At 44.3% G+C, this 18,613-nt stretch overlaps 1 protein-coding gene across 2 annotated transcripts in view; it reads left to right on the top strand.

The window, feature by feature from the left end:
* The window catches only part of LOC126544597 (ADP-ribosylhydrolase ARH3-like), a 99,572-nt gene that overhangs the window by 62,595 nt on the left and 18,364 nt on the right, over nucleotides 1-18,613 (top strand). For both annotated transcript variants that reach the window (XM_055061517.2, XM_050192015.3), the window contains 2 exons: nucleotides 1,386-1,602; nucleotides 12,913-13,091. In XM_055061517.2, the coding sequence (XP_054917492.1) occupies nucleotides 1,386-1,602; nucleotides 12,913-13,091 (396 nt within the window). The remainder of the gene's footprint in view (nucleotides 1-1,385; nucleotides 1,603-12,912; nucleotides 13,092-18,613) is intronic.

Raw genomic sequence — 18,613 nt, 5'->3', positions numbered from 1 at the left:
CATGTTGAATTTGTGCCATCCAGCGGGACTTATATTTGGTTCTAGCACCTCCAAGGTTCCAAGGAAGGAAAGGGACAGTTTTTTTTTTTTTTTTTTTTAACTATCCACAGCTCCCAAGTGGCAAAGTTAATTCAGGAGCTCTGCCACTCGTCTGAAGGCCAGTGCGTCCGCGTGCGCAATGGCTTGGGAACTCTTGACCAAGACTGTACATGTCATCATAGATGTGTTGAACAGAAAGTCATGACCTTTTTCGGGTCAATGATGTAAATATACGGCGCCACAAACAAGTCCAAAATGGCCGATGCCGTGTATTTACGATGCTGTCTATATGTTTAAAAAGCACGACAATTTCCTAATTTTTTCTTTCCTGGCATGTGCTGCCACTATGTGGGAATACAGGGAATTTTTTTCTCACGCTTCCCTCTCTCGGTTTTCGTTGCATGGTTTGTTTTAGAGCTAGCTTGCTCAGGCGCGTCTATATACTGCCGCTTGCGCATTGGTGCACGGCAGTTTGGGTTTTGTTCTGCGAGCGGTTTCGGCTTGTGCTTGCAAAACTAATGGCTATCTCGTTACTAATTGCTCAAAGGGCGGCTGCCTGTTTCTCGCTCGTTTAGTGCTCACAGGGGTGAGGATGGGAAGGATGCCCCCGTGCATGCGTTTCCTTTTATTTTTTATTTTTTTTTGAAAGACTTGCGATATCTAATTGCCTCTGATTGGTGATAAGATAAAGATTAGCGGATGTTTGTCACACGTTTCGCTTTTTTTGACGGGTGCACAACCACATAGTTTTCCTGGGTGCACTCACCTAGCAGTTCGATTATGCTGCGGACGTAAATATTAGTGTAAGAGCAGGAACGTTTGAGTTGTGAAATATTCTCTTGTGCGCATATTCTAAGCCTTGAACTATAACAATGCATCAAATTTTTTATTCTTACAAGTTTATTTCCTTTTTTTATTGTTGTTATTCATGAATAAAGAGTACATATATACCAGCACAAAATAGTTTTTTCTCACTTTACGGGCACCCTAAAAAAGTTACGGTAATTTTTTTTCGAAATAGGTCCTTCAGAAGAATTCGAATCTGCAATAAAAAAAATCGATCCTGGGCGGTCGCATATGGCGAAAAAAATTGACCATGAGAGGATTAATTTTGCAGCACAATGAGTTATACCGTAAGAACCAATATTTGAGAAGCTTCCACCTGATTTCTTTGGCCATTTCTGAATGCGTCACTACTTTCTGGAAGCATAGCAGCAGGTGTTTTAATTTAATGTGTCCTGTTGTTATTGTTGCCAAACTTCAAAGCAAAAGATTACAAATTTAATTAGGCTAAAATGAAAGTGGGGTGTTGCAGGGACCATAAATGCTCTTTCCTTTCTTTGCAGGTTTACTGAAGATTTTTATCAGAACGGTGAAGTTAAACATGAATATGGTCCTAAAGTCAAAAGGGTGTTTGCTGCACTAGCCAAAGAAAAGTATGAGGATGTTTACGGACCTGCTAAAGAGCAGTTTGATGGCACTGGCTCCTATGGAAATGGTGCCGCCATGCGGGTTGCACCTGTTTCATTGTACTACTACGGAGATGAGAAAAGAGCAGTTCAGGTATCTGCATTTACAATACAAATCTTGACACCTCAGTGCCCTTCAACTATGTTGCACTGCAAGTTGATCGTTTGTTCCACCTTTACCTAGCTGTAGTGAACAACTAAGATGTATGATGAACTTGAATTTAGTTTCTTGCACGCATGCAGTCTTGCAGTACCATGCAGACTTTTTCCAAAGGAGACAGTAATCTGTTTCAGGGCTGCTGAAGGGGGCACAGAATGCCTTATAGCATCTTGTCTTTTGTAGAAGTTACAGATGACTAGGAAAAATGGGTAATTCAGAAGTGCTGTGTGCTTTGATAAAGCTGAGGGTGCAGAATAATAAGCTGAAGTTTCATGTGCTGATTAAGTATTCTTGAATGGCTTCATTTCAGTTGCTTGGAAGCTCTGCAGCTAGTTGGTTTGGAGATGGAGGTTACATGGGGCAATTGAGAGGGTGACGTTAAGTCCTTCATTGTGTACTCATTCGTGGGCTAATAGTGAACACTTTCCTGTCCGCGGGAAAATAGGCAATATTTGGGAAAAAGGAACTTGTAGAAAAAGGAATGTGCTTTCTAATGGCATTATCTTCAAGTGAACATTTATTAACGATTCTTCGGAAAAGGTTAGTTCCCCCAAAAAAATTTGTTACGAAAACAAGAAAACTAAAAACATTGATGCTGCTCTGCACCAAGAGAACATTAAAAAGTTTCGAAATTACATTTCGAACATAAAGGCTATATACAACATTCCTGCAAACATAAGCTTTGTAGCTGTTAAAGTTCTTTATATACAAAGTAAAATGTTAGCCCTAGTGGCTATCGTTCTCATGCGGCGGCTCTTATAAACCACTGCACATCACTGTGGAGTGCAGTACAGTTAAACCTGAATATAACAAAATTGACAAATGCTCGAAAAATTCCGTTACAAAGAGGTTTTTGTTATATGCAGTTTCAGCATGAAAATCAGAAAAATAAACGTACAAATTAAATGGGGGTACTGGAGGCAGACTTCACCCAAAACTCATTTATTTAGCAACAAAAAAACTTCTTTTGCTCTGTTGCTTGTTCGTGTGGGACAGCAACAATGAAGGCTCGTAAGACATCAAGGAACACAGCGCTGCACCGTCATCGTCAAGCGAGCACGCGATGCAGGAAAAAACGTCAATGGCATCCAGCACTTCCTTTGTGGAAGGCAAAGCACATGATGAATCGACCTCTGAAGATCCGTTGTCGTCACTGTGATATCGGACATTTTCCACCAGTGCCTCATCCAACATCTCTCTGGTAGTGACGGCGCAGTCATCCGTATACAAAAAAAATCACAAAGCTGCACTTCATTTGGGGCTGCTCCATTTGCGCACAGTGAAACCCAAGCTTCGGCGAGATCGGGCAGGCCTGATGGATGTGACTGGATAAAGTGACTGGATGCGTGGACATAGTAGCAGACTCGCACGCATGCACGGCCTCAAAAATGAGCGACGAGAAGAGACATAGAGACACCACTACTCATGATACACGGAAAGCTACAGTTCCTTTTCTTCTAGTAGTGTCACTTGGTGTCAGATTAATGAAGTGAAGTGCAGAGGCTGGCGCACCGCCAGAGCTGCCGGAAACCAATGAGCAGCAGGATGAGGCTTGAAGGGAGGAGGAAAGAAGGACACAGCCGTGTAGGTAAGAATATTGTTGGCGGCTTGAGGGACGCATGGGGTGGCTCAGTGTGCACGCAGATCAGTGTCGTCCACGTTGTTCCTCCCTTTTTTCTGCGCCGGCGGTGTGGCACTATGCGGCGGCCTTGCGGTCACCGGGGCGTGTTGTGCAGTGCTTCCTTGCGTCCCTTTGTGTTTTGCCGGCGTCACTTTGCGGAAGCCTAGCCGTCGCCGGGGCTAAGTGCGTGCCAAGCACAATGACACCGCTTCGCGCTCCATTGTAGGCGAGGCAATTGCAGGAGATGCATGTGGCTGCTGCTCATGTTAAAATAACAAAACTTGGGGCAGAATCACTAGATGGTCGTCTGGGGGAATTCATTATTTGCAGGCTGTCTCCTGCTGCCACTTTGTTACATAGAGGTCACAAATACACGTGTTTCTATGGAGTAATGACGAGGAAGAGAAAAACTTCGGAATATTGCGGAATTCGTTGTATGGAGGTTCGCTATAGGCAGGCTTAACTGTTATTGCGCAATGCCGAGGTCCACACCCACCTGCCTTCTTGTGCAAAGCTATACCCTTTGCTCCACCACTGGCAAGTGGTCCCGCTCAAACAATGTTGACACCCTGCGGATAAGAACTGTGACCTTTAGAACGCACTGGTTATCTTTAGAACTGAGCATGGCAGCTATGAAATAGTTTGGAGTAGAAAACGAAACCTGCTGGTGGATACCTGCTGATGTTTCGCGGCTATTTGATGCACTTTTGCCGTCCGTGCTGAGGTATAACTTCCGGGTATGTGCTGCTACCACTTTCATAAATTCTGGCATAGACTCGTCGGAATTCTTCGAAATTCGCCGTTCCCGAAGGGCATCTTCACGTGACGTCGACACCATGTCGGAAGCTACGAGTGCTCGTCACACCCAACTAAAACGCACTTTAAAAATCCCCCAGCGGTGAAAAAAAGAAACACGAAAGCGAAACTAAAAAAATAGTTCCTCTTTTATGCCCGGGATGACGCTAGCTGTCTCAAAGCACCTCGAGTGCAGCAAAATTTGAAGTTGAAACCATCGATAACAGGCTATTGATGGGTGTAGGTGCGGACAGGAAAGTGTGAAGTTCCGCATTTTTGGATTAATCTAATAAAATTTGAAAAATTTCATATTTTTGGGCCATTGACTCTAATCATGCAACTGTGCCATGACTGCTTTCGTGAAAAAAGTGTGAGAGCAAATGAAGGTGTTTGTTGTGAATAGACTCCTTGTACTACCTGCTTATCCAGCTGAGGTTACTAGTGAAAAGTTCAAACGAACTTCTATTAATAATTATGGAGCTATAAGCAGTCTGCTCTTTTGCAGAATGTGTACAGTCTCCTAGCGAGGTGCCTGTAGCTGCTGCCAAGTCATTGAAATGATGCATCAGCAACAACCCCTACACTGGTATTGACTGATTATAGGCAAGAAGTGCTGTGAACTAATTTACAGCTTCTGAGAATACTACACTGCCATTACAGTAAAATAGAGCTGTGTTCTGCATCCAAACATTCTGCACGACTTTCACTACACCAGTAAGACGTTCAGATTGTCAACCCAAACAGAAGTCGGGACTGCTAGAAGCATTCAACATGTATGGGCAGTTTTTTTCTAATGTTTTGCTACTGAACCACATGGCATTACTTTGATAGCAAGGTAGCGTCATCAAACAAACGCTTTTGAAGAAATCGTTGAGCCCCAGTTTTCTGAAAGATTCATGTCAAATACCAGTCCATCCTTTTGTGAACATCGCTGGCTTTCCAATTACCACTTCGCTTTCAATGACATAGTGCACGCTGCCTTCCAACTTTTGTTGCTTTTTCCTTTGATGATGCACTTATGAGTCATTCAACACCAAATGTCTGAACCGTGGCACTTGACCAATATCTATTTCCCTAAAAAAATTACAAAAAAAATTTCATGTATATGCTTATAAGTTGCACAGTATTTTCCCAGTATATTTTGAGTGAAAAAACTTCTTGCGCCCGTGAGGGCCATTTGAATTTCACAAAACTGTTGAAAACCAGGTGCAAAACAAGAATTCGCCAAAAATCTACTGTTTCGCGCATTATTTCAAACGTGTTTTTGCATTCTGAACATTATTCTTTCATTAGAAAACAGTTTCACAAAGTACGTTTATTCTTTAACCATGAACACCAAGCTAAACATGCGCAAATTGTAGCATTTTTTTCAAAAAGTGGTCACGGAAAAAAACCTGGAATTATTTTCATTGAACATCCATAAAATGTGCATCTTCTGAAATTTTATTTTCGCCTCAGCGCTGCATACAGGGTCTAAAGTAAGAGCCTGAATTTGGCCTAAATGCTATTTTGGCCTCTGTTTAAATCTAGTCAGTAACACACTAAGATGGGCCATGAAAAAATATTCAGAAAAGTGGATGTAATTGAGAAGAATAACGACTTTCGCCATGGAAATTTTAATCGAAATAATATGCGTTTTCACTGAGAAAACAATTTTTGAATTTGAGTCTCAGCATTGCAATATTTTGGTTAGCACTTTTACTTCTCCTCATGCATACTGATGAGAAATGCAATCCATGGTGCAGATGGTGGTGTGTACGAAGAGATAAAATCTTGACGACCTGATGCTCACAAGAATTTAAATCCTGAAAGTATGCCTACTTAAGGTAGATAGAGATAGTGCACATCCGTGCTACTGGAAGCATACATAAGCGGCCACTTATGTTTGACGTGGTAGAGCTGGCTCTAAATCCCTTGGGGATGAGCATCAACTGGGAGCACCATTTGAACAACACACATTCAGTTACCGCGAAACCAGTGAAAAAAGACTAATACATTCGGTGAATATGTAGCGACTGTCCATCGCTTCGTTGTCCCCGCTCCTCGGAAATCCAGTTTACCTCACCGTGGGGTCATTCCCATTGCTCTCCATGCCTTGTCTCACGGTGGGGGTCATTGCCCCCTGCTCGCCCGACAGGTGCGCCACCACAGCCACTTGGCAAACCTGCTTTTACTTTTGAATAAATCCAATCGACTCTATGTTCTCAAGCTATCAAAACGTGTATTCCTTGCCTCTGTTAAACCGAGCTCCCAGCAAGTGGTGACCCAGGACATTTATGTATTTTTTTTTTTTTTCTGCGCTAGCCATGGACGATGCTGTTTCTACTCATGCTGACAGAGACGACGCCATGATTACGTCTCCTGTCATCGCCACACAGCTTCAGCTGCCCAGCTTTTGGCCCAAGAATCCCCGTGTTTGGTTTATGCAAGTTGAGGCCCGTTTTCAACTCCGGCGCTTGTACAGATGGGTGTTTGTGGTCGCCGACATCAGCTTTGCCATGCAGGGAGCGGACTTCCTCAGCCATTTCAAACTAGATGTGAGCGTTCGTGATCGACGCCTAAAAAATAACAGCACATTCCTTGATATACTTGGCCTGCAGTTCAACCTCACCTCATCTGGCATCCATAAGTTTCGGCTGGTCTCAACATACAACAAGACACTTACCGAGTACTCGCAACTCGCAAAGCTCCAAAACGATGTGCTGCCCGTGAAGCACAAGGTGACACATCATATCACCACCACTGGCCCACCTGTCGCCGCCCGGCCATGGAGGCTCGCTGGACGGAGGTTGGAATTTGCCTGCCGTGAGTTCGCGCACTTGCTTCAGCTCAGCATTATTTGTCCTTCCTCCAGCAATTGGTCTTCACCCCTCCATCTGATTCCAAAGCAGGACAGTGGAGACTGGCAGCCTTATGGTGGTTATCGAGCTTTGAATGCCGTCACTACTCCAGATCAATATCTCCTTCCCCACATACATTACTTCGATGCCCATCTTACGGGAACCAAAATATACAGCAAGATCGATTTGCTGAGTCCGTACCACCAAATTCCTGTCGAACCAAGCAACCCTCTGAAGACAGGAATCACTTGCATTTGGCCTGTTTTGGTTTGTCCGTATGCCTTACGGTTTGAAGAATGCGGTGCTAACTTTTTAAAGGTTCACGGATGAGGTTACACGCAGACTCCCTTTCATTTTCATCTACCTTGATGACATTCTCATTGCAAGTCGCACAGACGAAAAGCACAAAGAGCACCTTCGCCTTCTATTTGAGCGACTGGATGAACACGGCCTGGTCCTAAAGCCCCAGAAATGCATTTTCGGAGTTGAAGCCCTGGATTTTCTCGGCCATCGTATTTCACCGCAAGGCATCAAGCCACTGGAATCACGGGTGCAGGCAATCGAGGACTTCCCTTCGACAACCTCCTTCCAAAAGTTGCACGGGTTTCTGGGGCTTATAACTTCTAACAGGCACTTCATACCATCCTGTGCGCAAGTTCTTCAGCTGCTTGCCAACCTGCTGCGTCGCGACTCAAAAAAAAATAAAAATAAAAATAAAAAGCCGCCTACCTTTCACTAGTCCTTAGAGCTCAAACATTCCTTCCAGGAAGCCATAACGTGGTTGGTGACTGCAGTGTTGCTGATTCATCCGTTGCCCGACGTGCCAACTCGCCTTATGGTAGATATGCCGACCTTGGCAGTGGATGCAGTACTGCAGCAGCATGATGGCACAGACTGGAGGCTGCTAGCCTTCTCAAAGTGCCTCAAACCTACAGAAGCTTGCTACAGCACCTGCAAGCGGGAAATGTTGGCCATCTTTTGCGCTGTCAAGCATTTATGTTTTTTTCTTTTTTTTTTTTCTTGAAGGCTGTAGCTTGTACATTCTGACTGACCACAAGCCGTTAACCTTCGTTTTCAAGAACAACAGTTCCTCCTACTCAGAATGTGAACTTCAGCAACTTTCCTTTATCTCAGAATTTTCTAGAAACATCCGCTATATCTCTGGGATCGAAAATCAGGCAGCTGACGCACTGTTGCGGATAGGCGCTATGCTTGCTGGCCCTGTGAATTTCCAAGCTCTAGCCTCCGCCCAGCAAAACAACCCCGAGCTGTGCCAATTGTGGGAAAAGGGCCCATTGCTCCAGCTTGTTGAGGTGCTGCTTCCCTACACAACAACATTGTTCACGTGCAACACATCGCAGGCAGCTGCTCACCCGTTCATGCCACATCAGTTTTGGCGGCCAATTTTCAATTAACTGCACGGGCTAAGCCATCCCGGCATCAGAAAGATATAGAGGCTTATCACAGACCACTTTGTCTGGCCAGGGATCAACAAAAATGCTCAAAGTTGGGCAAGAAGCTGCCAAGCGTGTGAAGTTGTGACAGTGTGAAAGTGACCCGGCACACAGGTTCAGCAGTACAGCTATTTCAACCACCAGGAAACTGTTTCGATCACATCTATTTAGACTTGGTGAGGCCTCTTCCGTCATGCCTAGATTTCAAGTACCTCCTCACGTGTGTCGAGCAGTACTGTAGGTGGTCTGAGGTGACGGCGTTACAAGACATCACGGCCGAAACAGTGGTGGAACTATTCGTTGCTTACGTGAGTGTCACGGTACGGTTGCCTTTTGCCCATGACTACTGATAAAAGCCAGCAATTTCAAAGCTAACTTTTTTTCTGTCCTAACGAGACTGCTCGGCATGCGCCTATAACACCACGGCTTACCACCCAGAGAGCAAGGGCATGGTCGAGCGTCTCCACCGACAACTGAAGGCGTCGTCGACTGCCACACTCGAAAGACAGCACTTGGTGGAAAAGCTACCCCTAGTATTACTGGGGCTGTGAACAACAATCAAGGATGACCTCGGAGGCAGCGCAGATGAGATGCTCTATGGTTCAGCAATCTGTGTTCCATGCGTTTTTTGGCACCCAGCAAGGCACTCCGCCAGCGGCCGCGCTACGTTTGTGGCTCGACCAGCTTTAACTCACAACCCCACGTATCGCCTGTGGGCAGCCTATGTTTAGTTTCCCGACAATGGACACAACCACAGACGTCTTTCCACGACACGACTCTATCAAGCCACCATTGACTCCTTCCTATGAAGGCCCCTTTCATGTGGTTTTGCGTTCAGAGAAAACCTTGAACATTGGTGTTCGGGGCAAAGAAGAGACAAGTGTTGTGGGACCACGTAAAACCAGCCTATCTTGAACATTAACTCTTCATTCTTTCCGCCATTCACACCTAAGCCTCTGGCATCCTAAGGGGAGCCCTTGTAGCGACCATCCATCACTTCGTTGTCCCCGGTCCTTGGAAATCCAGTTTGCCTCACCGTGGGGGTCGTTGCCCTTTACTCACCCGACGGGGATGCCACCACAACCACTCGGTAAACCTGCTTTTACTTTTGAATAAAGCCACTCGACTCTACGTTCTCAAGCTGTCAAAATGTGTATTCCTTGCCTCCGCTAAACCCAGCTCCCTACAAATATAATTGATAGGCAGCTTTATTGAGCATATTTCACTGGCTTTGTGATATGCCTCTACTATTGTTACTGCTTCTTGGTGTCAGATAGACAGTAATCTACAAAGTGTTTGTTAGCACACGCAGCACAGGGTCTTTGTGATGTCAAGCCTGGAGAAACGAATAAATATGGCTCTTTATTATTGGGGGCATTGTGGTGCCCAAGTCAATAACGTTGTTATATTTTTTTACTGTCTTATATACAGGGGATCATTTTCAAGTTTTATGGAATCTTTAAATATAGGCTGTTGCAGATAACATAATTCTAGTCCTTAAGCGGAATTAGTCGGAGAGGTGTACATTACTTGCACGGGAAATCAAAACATATTCAACAAATCAACAAAATTTCACTAATTAGCTTATTAATTGGTTACCTTGCTGCACATATTGCAATTTCAGAATTGTAGCCAGTGAGTTTACAAAGCGCCTACACTTAGAATTAATTTCCAGGATAAGGCTAGTTTCTATATATGTGCCATTTAAAATCTCCACAGTAATGCACTGTTGTTTACTTTGTTTACTTACTTTTTTAACAATATGCTTTTATACATTGAAGCATAAAAGTAACTGGAATGCCCACATATTTTGTCTCATTTTGGGAAATAATATGTCTAAACTGGTGTTGTCATCCTGGAAGTTCATTTCAAGTGGATACATCTTGTAGGCTCAGTGCCTATGATTTGTCAATTGCAATATGTGCTGTATAGTAACCAATTCAGAAGTCAGTCAGGGAATTTTTGGTAATTAGTTGAATATGTGTTTCGACTTCTTGTGCTAGTATTGTCTGCCTCTAAATAATCCAGTTCAAGAACAAGGATTATGCTATCTACCACTGGCAATTTTTAAAAATATGTAAAACTTGAAAATGATCAGCCCGTGTAACATACAAATAATACATAAGCCAACAAACACTGACGCCAAGGATAACATGTGGGAAATTGCTTGTGCTTAATAAATGGAATAAGAAAACGATAAATCAATGCCACAACCTGCGAAGGTTGTGGGATCGTTCCCCACCTGCGGCAAGTTGTTTTTTCGTCCACTTTCACTTCCATTAATTTATCGTTTCTTTATTTCTTTTATTAAGCACACGTAACTTCGCCTATGTTATCCTTGGTGTCAGTGTTTGTTGGCTTCTTATGATATGACTAATAAAAATCTGGCCCCTCGGTTAACCCCCTTTCTTCTCGTTCATACAAAGAATACAGTACGAAAACCATATGCAGTGGATACACCACCATTTTTTCTGCAGGAAATTCAGTTGGTTTGTGTGTCCAGCCAACATGCTATGAGGTGAAGTCAAAGGGCGAACCAAAATATTACAGTGATGGGACTCAAATTCATAAAGTTTTTCTCTTGATAACGCAAATTACTTTGATTAAAATTTCCGTGGCAAAAGGTGTTGTGGTTTTCAGTTTTATCTGCTTTTCTGCATGTTTTTCAATGAACCACCTTAGTGTGTTACCAACATCTAAACATGCCAAATAGCATTTTTGACAAATTCAGGCTTTTATTTTAGAGCCTGTGTGCAGCACATTGGCGAAAATAAAATTTTAAAAGATAGTATGTTTTAGGGATAGCTCTATAAAAAGAATTCTAGGTTTATTTCCATTACCGTTTTTTATGAAAAATTTCTCAAGAATGCTATTATTTGCATATTTTTACCCTAGTGTTAAGAGTTAAAGTACATAAAATCACTTTGTGACACTGTCTTATAACGAAAGCACAAAGTTCAGACAACATAAAAACTCAAAAGTTCTAAATATTGCGCGAAACGGTAGATTTTTGGCAAATTTTTGTTTTGCACCTGGTTTTCCACCATTTAATGAAATTGAATGGCCCTCCCGGGTGCTAAAAAATGTTTCCGCTAAAAATATTTCGAGAAAATACTATGCAAGTAATGCTTATATACGTCATTTCCTTGTAATTTCTTTGAAAAAAATGGATTTTGCTTGAGCGCCACGTTGGTATAGTTGGTGTGGAATGACCCTTATAGTAACCTCTCAAAGTAGGTCTTCGACAAATATGCCAGCAAGTGACGAAACAGTGCTGACAAGACAGGTGGGGCGCTTTAACCACCATACTTTGTTTATTACAAGGTTCGAGGGAGTACATGTGTGCTCGAGCTTTTGTTCAGAAATATCTCACGATTATGAGAAATCTCCCAATGGCTGGTGTCTAAGGACTGTTGCACGGTTCTATGACATCATAGGTGGGATATAATGGGGAGGGCCTCAAAAAGTGCAGCGGAGAACAAGCAATATTTTACACAAAATTGTGCGCCTCCTGCTGTATGCAGTGTAAAGATAAGCATACGCAATGGAAACATTTCAATCACGTTGACACTGGTGACTCCATCAGTGTGTTTTCCATTGTCTCTCTTCCGTGTGTGCTTTTATGTGCATGCTCGTAGCAGTAATTATATGTTATCGTATAGATACCAAGGTAATTAACTAATCTCTGCCCCTTATGTACCTGGCATGGCTCAGCTAGCACACAATCTAACAGTTGGCTGGAGAGCAGCTCTGGTGATAATGATAGAACAGTAGTGCTGTGCTGAGACACTAATATGTTTAACGTATGTGCCAAATAAGCAGAGTTCAAACTCTAGCCTCCCTGTAATAGGTGCGTACGATTCCTGCAGGAGTGCTCTGTTTCCTGAATCCTCTCATAGTAGACACCTGTGAATAGTAATAGGGATATATCTCATTCCATACCTGGCCAGCTCCCTAATTTTCTAGAAAGTTTATGAATTTGGGTTCATTCTGCGATTTTACGAATGTTGGAACAAATTTTATGAATGATGAACTGTGTTTGGGAAAATGTTGTAAAGCTGTTAAAAGATGGGCTGGCACAGAATAGCAAACACTGCATGCAAAAAAAGGAAGTTACGGTAATACTGACGTCATCCTCTTGTAGCAGCGCAAGATGCCATATACCAGAGGGGTACTTGTTTAGAGCAAACTTATTCAGACAAGTACGTAAAGCAGTTGGTATCGGCAACAGCAATGTTGCTGAAAGAGTCATGCAGTGGTCTAAACACAATATGGTCAGTCTCTGCGGTTTTAAGTTTGCTGCTGCTTGTATGCTGCATCTAAAGGTAAAATATTGTTAATAAAGTGTGTATATATCCAAGAAAAGATAAGTGCTCAGAGCAAATTTTTTATAGTTAAGCACTATACTGTGCCCCCTTTCCCGTCGTCCCACCTGTTTTGTCTGCCGGATTTTTACGAATTCTAAAGCGCACAGGTTTGCAGGAATGTTATTTGCTGCAGCGAATTCAAACATGGTAATGCTCTTTGTATCTAGGTAGCACAGAATCAAGGCAAGCTGACACATGCCCATCAACTGGGATACAATGCAGCAGCGCTTGTATGCTTGGCTGTTCAGCTCGCACTTTCATTAGATCCGTCCAAGAAACTTGATGTTGGAAGGTTTCTTGACACCTTGAAGTTAAAGATGGAAAAAATTGAACCCAAACAATGCCGGTAAGCTTAGTTGTATGAGTTTGTTATGATCTGGACTGTGAGGCATGCCACAATTTGTTGAACCTAAGCATATGTAAGCTTTTTGCAACCCCCCTCCCCCCTCCTGTTTTTTTGGGAATTTTGAGGGTGAAAGTAGTGCATCATGCAAATACTAGAGGAGTTACTGTGAAGCTTGTTATCTTTAAGCCCATCCACGTAGTTTAGCAGGTTAGTTGGTCTTGTATTTTCAGCTATTGTTTTCTCAGGTAGAAACAGGCAAGAAATTTTGAAGTTATGGTTCATGGTACCTAGGACCTAAAGGTCCTGGATCATGCCTATACCATAGTGAACGAAAGTGTAGGAGCTGCCCAGGCTCAATGCCTCTGGAGGTGAGGGGCTGTGAGAAAGGGAACAGACATATAAAATCAAAACACATGTCAGAGAGAAAAGCTTAATTTCATCAAAAAAAAAAGATACACTTAAAGGGTAATTAGGTAGAGGCTTCAAGTAAGGAGAGAGCGAAAGTTTTTGCTAAGCTGTAGTGGTTTTGAACATCTATTCACAGAAGTGCATTGTGATAGTGATTTGCTTGAAATACTTAACTACACTGAGACTGGAAAGTGTACTAGCAGCATTGAGTGTGGGTTTGTAGGAAGAAAATTGTGTGGATGACAATGAAAAAGTATTAGAAGACACTTCAATGCAATCGTTTTGTGCCTTTGTATTGCTGGCTCCCTCTCATATTGCTTTCTTCATGTTTGACTGTGCTGCACAAGCTAGGTGCTTTGACTAATCTTGTTGTGTATGGCCTGCAGCTCAAGTAATAGTGTACTACCTGGTTATTCTGTCTTGAGTTTGAGCGACTTGAGCGTTATAGTGTGTTGGGCTCATAAAACATACCATTCTTACTTTTCATTCTGCATCTGTGTAGGCCACAGAGTGTTCAAAAAGGGCAGTGGTCTCCGATAATAAAGCTGGCTGATCAGGTCTACAAAGGCTGACCATATATAACTGTAGCACAAAAAGATTGCACAAATAGTAGAAGGACACGCACAAGCACTGCACTTTCAATTTGATTAAATGTATTGATGGTCCAGTTAACACTTACCTGCATTTTTCCAGTGTTGATCAGTGTTAACTGGAACATAATTGCATTTAGCGACAGAATTCGAGGACATGTGCAGTAGCAGTTCTTCGTAACAAGATTCCTCAAAACTGGTGCTTAAGCACAATATATTCCTGATAAATGGACTTCGCTTCTTTACCGCTCAGCTTCAATTCTTCATTTGGGACATCTCCTCTAAAGTGAATAATATTAAAGTTGATTAGTGAGTTTAATTAGCTAGCATCATGCTGGTTTTTATTCTGCGAGTAATGTCTGTTTTTCAAATAACCCAGCTGATGCGACAGAATTCAATGTCTACACAGACAAGTTTTAATAACTATAATTTCCACAAAAAAAGATCGCCTCATTTTATTAAAATTTGCCAAATCTCTTGTAATGAGATGTGGAAGTGGAGTGCAGGGATAGGGAGGATGTTACCTCAGAGGAACCTGAATTGTGATTTTATGAATAGCTTTATTCAGGGTGTCTACCAACTGGGAAAACTGGGAAAACCGGGAATTCTCAGGGATTTCTAATAGTCTGGATATACTCAGGGAAAACTCAGGGAATTTGTGCTTCTATCAGGGAAAATGAGCTGTAATTTTGTTGAAAGGGAAAGAAAGTCACGGTAGAGAGGAATCGTAACGAATCCTCCTTGACCCCGTGTCGTCCGCTGGAGGAGCTGCCGGTGTACCGTCAACGACCGACTTTCGGACGCCTGACACCGTATTTATTCAAATCTAGGCCGATAGGTTTTTTTCAAATAATCATATTCCAAACTCTAGGGTCGGCTTAGATTCAAAGATATTAAAAAACGCGCCAGTTTTTCATTGAAACTGCTAAATGTGGTGCATAGCTAGCGCCATCTAGAAAAGTCAGTGTCGCAGCCGCTACTAGCCGTGCCAGTAGCCAACCGTACACAAGCGAGGTTTCCATTTTGACCTGTGTCGTGTCGGCCGTATCGGTGTGCAGCGTGGTGTTATCGTGATGGCACCAAGCAGGAGAGGCCACCACAGTGCCACTTTCAAGCGAAAAGTTGTGATAGCCGCAGAGGCATCGTCAAACCTTCAAGCCGGGCGGGACTTCGGCGTCCACGAGAAAAACGTTCGTCGCTGGAGGGGACAACGACAGCAGCTTTTTGCGCGTGCCGCAACGAGGATGGCATTTAGCGGACCAAAGAAAGGCTGTCACCACGAAGTGGAGACAGTTTTGGCCGACTTTGTTCAGACGCAGAGAGCAGCTGCCCTTCCAGCGACAACAGAAGTGCTCCAAGCGAAAGCTAGGGAACTTTCGAGGGAGCAAGGCCTAACGTCAAAGTCTTTCAAAGCCAGCTGGGGCTGGCGCTTGAAATTCATGAAGCACTTCGGCTTCAGCCTCCGTCGTCGCACTTCAATCACCCAGAAGCTGCCAAGCAATTTCGAAGAAAAGCTTATAGTTTTTCAGCGCTATGTACTGCGAAAGAGAGAAGCGGCAGGCTACAACCTTGGGCAAATCGGCAACGCCCACCAGACGGCTGTGTATGTTGATATGCCAGTGGCGTACACTGTGAATGAAAAGGGTGCCAAGGAGGTGAAGGTGCGCTCTGCAGGCTACGAGAAGCAGCGCGCAATTGTGGTGCTGTGCTGCACAGCTAATGGACATAAACTCCCTCCTTATATGATATTTAAAAGGAAGTCACTGCCTGCTCGAGAAAATTTGCTCAAGAAATGTCATTGTGCGGGCAAATGAGAACGGGTTGATGACGGGTGCGATGGTGGAAGAGTGGGTCAAGATTGTGTGGCGACGGTGTCCAGGAACCCTTTTGACAAAGAACTCGCTCCTGGTTGTCGACTCTTACCGTGGGCACTTGACCGACAACGTGAAGGCTGCGCTCGCCCAAGTGAATGCGGACCTCGCTGTCATACCGGGCGGCATGACGGGCCAGTTGCAGCCACTTGATGTCTGCATGAACAAACCTTTCAAGGATCTTCTGCAGAAATATTACACGGACTGGTTGACTGACGAAGACCACATGCTAACGGCAACGGGACGCATCAAACGTGCATAGCTATCGCAGCTGGCGGGCTGGGTTGCTACAGCGTGGGACGACATCCCAGGTACTTAGATCGTGCATGCCTTTAACCCTTTCGCTGTCGGACCTTTCTGGCCGTGACGCACCCCCAGTGTCGGCTTGGTTTCAGGGAACGAGCATAACAGGGAATGAACGTAGCAATTTATTTTTGATTATGATTGGTATACAAATAACATAGTCAATACAATATGCACATTTCAGTGTTCTGCAGCTGCTGTTAGTAAACATCATCATCATCATCAGCCTGACTATAATATCCGTTAAACATCCGAATCTGACGATGCGGAACCCTCTTCCTCGCATGCGACTCTGTCCGAGTCCGAATCCGAGCTCGGCTCGTATTCTGAATCTGAATTGAGCCACCGCTCCAATGAGCAGACGAAGGTCCCGCGCGCTCAGCCATCCAAAAGTAACCGCGCGCTGGGAGGATGCGCTTTCAGTCGCCCGCACAACGGAGAGAAATGGGACGTTGCCTAATCAAGAAGACAGAGGGAGATGGAAAAAGGCTAAGCAAAGTTCGAAGGGCTTTACGTTTACTGCTGCAAGTCGGAAGCGAGGGCGCGGCGAGAGAGCGAAAGCAGCAATCGAATCACTCTTTTCGGAGAGGCAACGGCACGTGCGCCTGAACTTGACGCGCCGTAGCAGACACATCAACAGAAGAAAAATAAAAACCTTCAAACCAGCGGAGATGGCAGAACAACCCTTGAACCCATAACCACCCGTGCGCGACGCATGATCCAGCGAACGCGGAGCCACCGCGTCACTAAGCATAGAGAAAGTGGGGAGTGGCAGTCGCACCGTACTCTTCAATACATGGGTTAACACAGGTCGGGGCGAATATACGAACTTGTAGAAAGAGTCAACAGATGGCGTGGCCAATCCAGGAGTGCCAGCTTTGCGCTCAGGCGCGAAATTTTGAACGAACGATAGAGAACGTACCGGTACGTCAGTGACACTGTGGGGGGGAAGCGCGATGATGTACCGGTACGTCCGTGACAGCGAAAGGGTTAAAGAGTGCAGCATATCCAATGCGCTTGACGGTATCGAAGATAGTGCACTGTTTGAAGGCGACAGTGACAAGGAACACAGCGACGAGTCTAGCAGCGACGATGTTGAATAAGCTCTGCACGTTCAGATTCAATAAATGCCGTTTGCATTATGTGAACGCTGCCCTCGCTTTTTTTGTTCGGCCTACATTTGAGGTTTTTTTTTTTTTTTTTTTTTTTTTTGCTTCGGACTTCAGGGGGTCGATTAGAATCGGGGTCGGCCTAGATTGGAGTAAATATGGTAATTCGGACGGCTTCGCAGCGCCACCACATCCCCGTTATAGTCAATGTATCAGAACGTCTGAAATTCCGGACGCAAGAACCCTTCACTGACCAAGTTTTCGGACTTTTGCCGTAACTGGCGGTCCGAAACAGCATTAATCAAAGCTACCACCATCGCCGCCATTTTGATTACCTTGTTGCCTCGAACTGGCGCTCTCGCACGCGGATCTGCTGGCAGCCGTAGGCAACGCGGCGGCAACGCTAAGCCTAGCTGCTTCGACGTTCGCTATTAAGCTTCTTGCCATTCTGTGCCATGTTTTTCATTGAAAGAAATCGCCGCTGTCAGCAACGGCACCCACTCTGCATTTATTGTCCTTGCGATTTCTTTCGAAGTTCGGAAAGCACGGCATGTTGCAGATTGCCTGCTCACGAAAGTCTGCTTCTTCCTCAGTACAGAAATGTTTCGTGGAGAAGCATACGCAAAAGTATTGCGGTTAAGCATAAGCTTGGTAAGAAGGCCAATTGTCATCGGACACTGTATGTATTCCTTAATATACACGCTTGCACCCGCCATCTCCTGTCACAGTACGAGCGCTGATATGCCTAATTAGTGTACTGGTAAGTCTTCTGAGCCTTTTCGGATGTGCCTGCAGTGATTTGAGCCCTTAAAGAGCCCCTCTGATGATTTGAGCTGAGTTAAGTCTGACGATTTTGAGCTGAGAAGCGCTGTGTATACTATGCGCGCTAACGATCGTGACTGCGGAGTATTACATCGTAGCGCGCTGCGGAAAGAGCTGACATTTCAAACCGAATGCCTCTGCCTTTCCTCTCGCGGGCTCCGGGTTCCCAGTCGGAGAGCAGACGTAATCGTACAAGTACGCCTGCATACACGTACTGCTGTGACATTGCTCGCAGTGACACGTGACTTGGAGAATTATTCAAGGCAACATCCGTTATTTGTGTAATGTGTCGCTTCATTCGACAATTTAAAGTTTACAGAAATAATAAAACATACAAACCGAATGTATGCGTGTTCTTGTTCTACTTCACATCGCTGCAAGAGATGTGCTTCCGTTTCGTCTGCACATTCCCACGTCAT

Source organism: Dermacentor andersoni, chromosome 1 (assembly GCF_023375885.2).
Source record: "Dermacentor andersoni chromosome 1, qqDerAnde1_hic_scaffold, whole genome shotgun sequence".
NCBI lineage: Eukaryota > Metazoa > Arthropoda > Arachnida > Ixodida > Ixodidae > Dermacentor > Dermacentor andersoni.
This window is presented reverse-complemented; position numbering and strand designations above follow the sequence as displayed.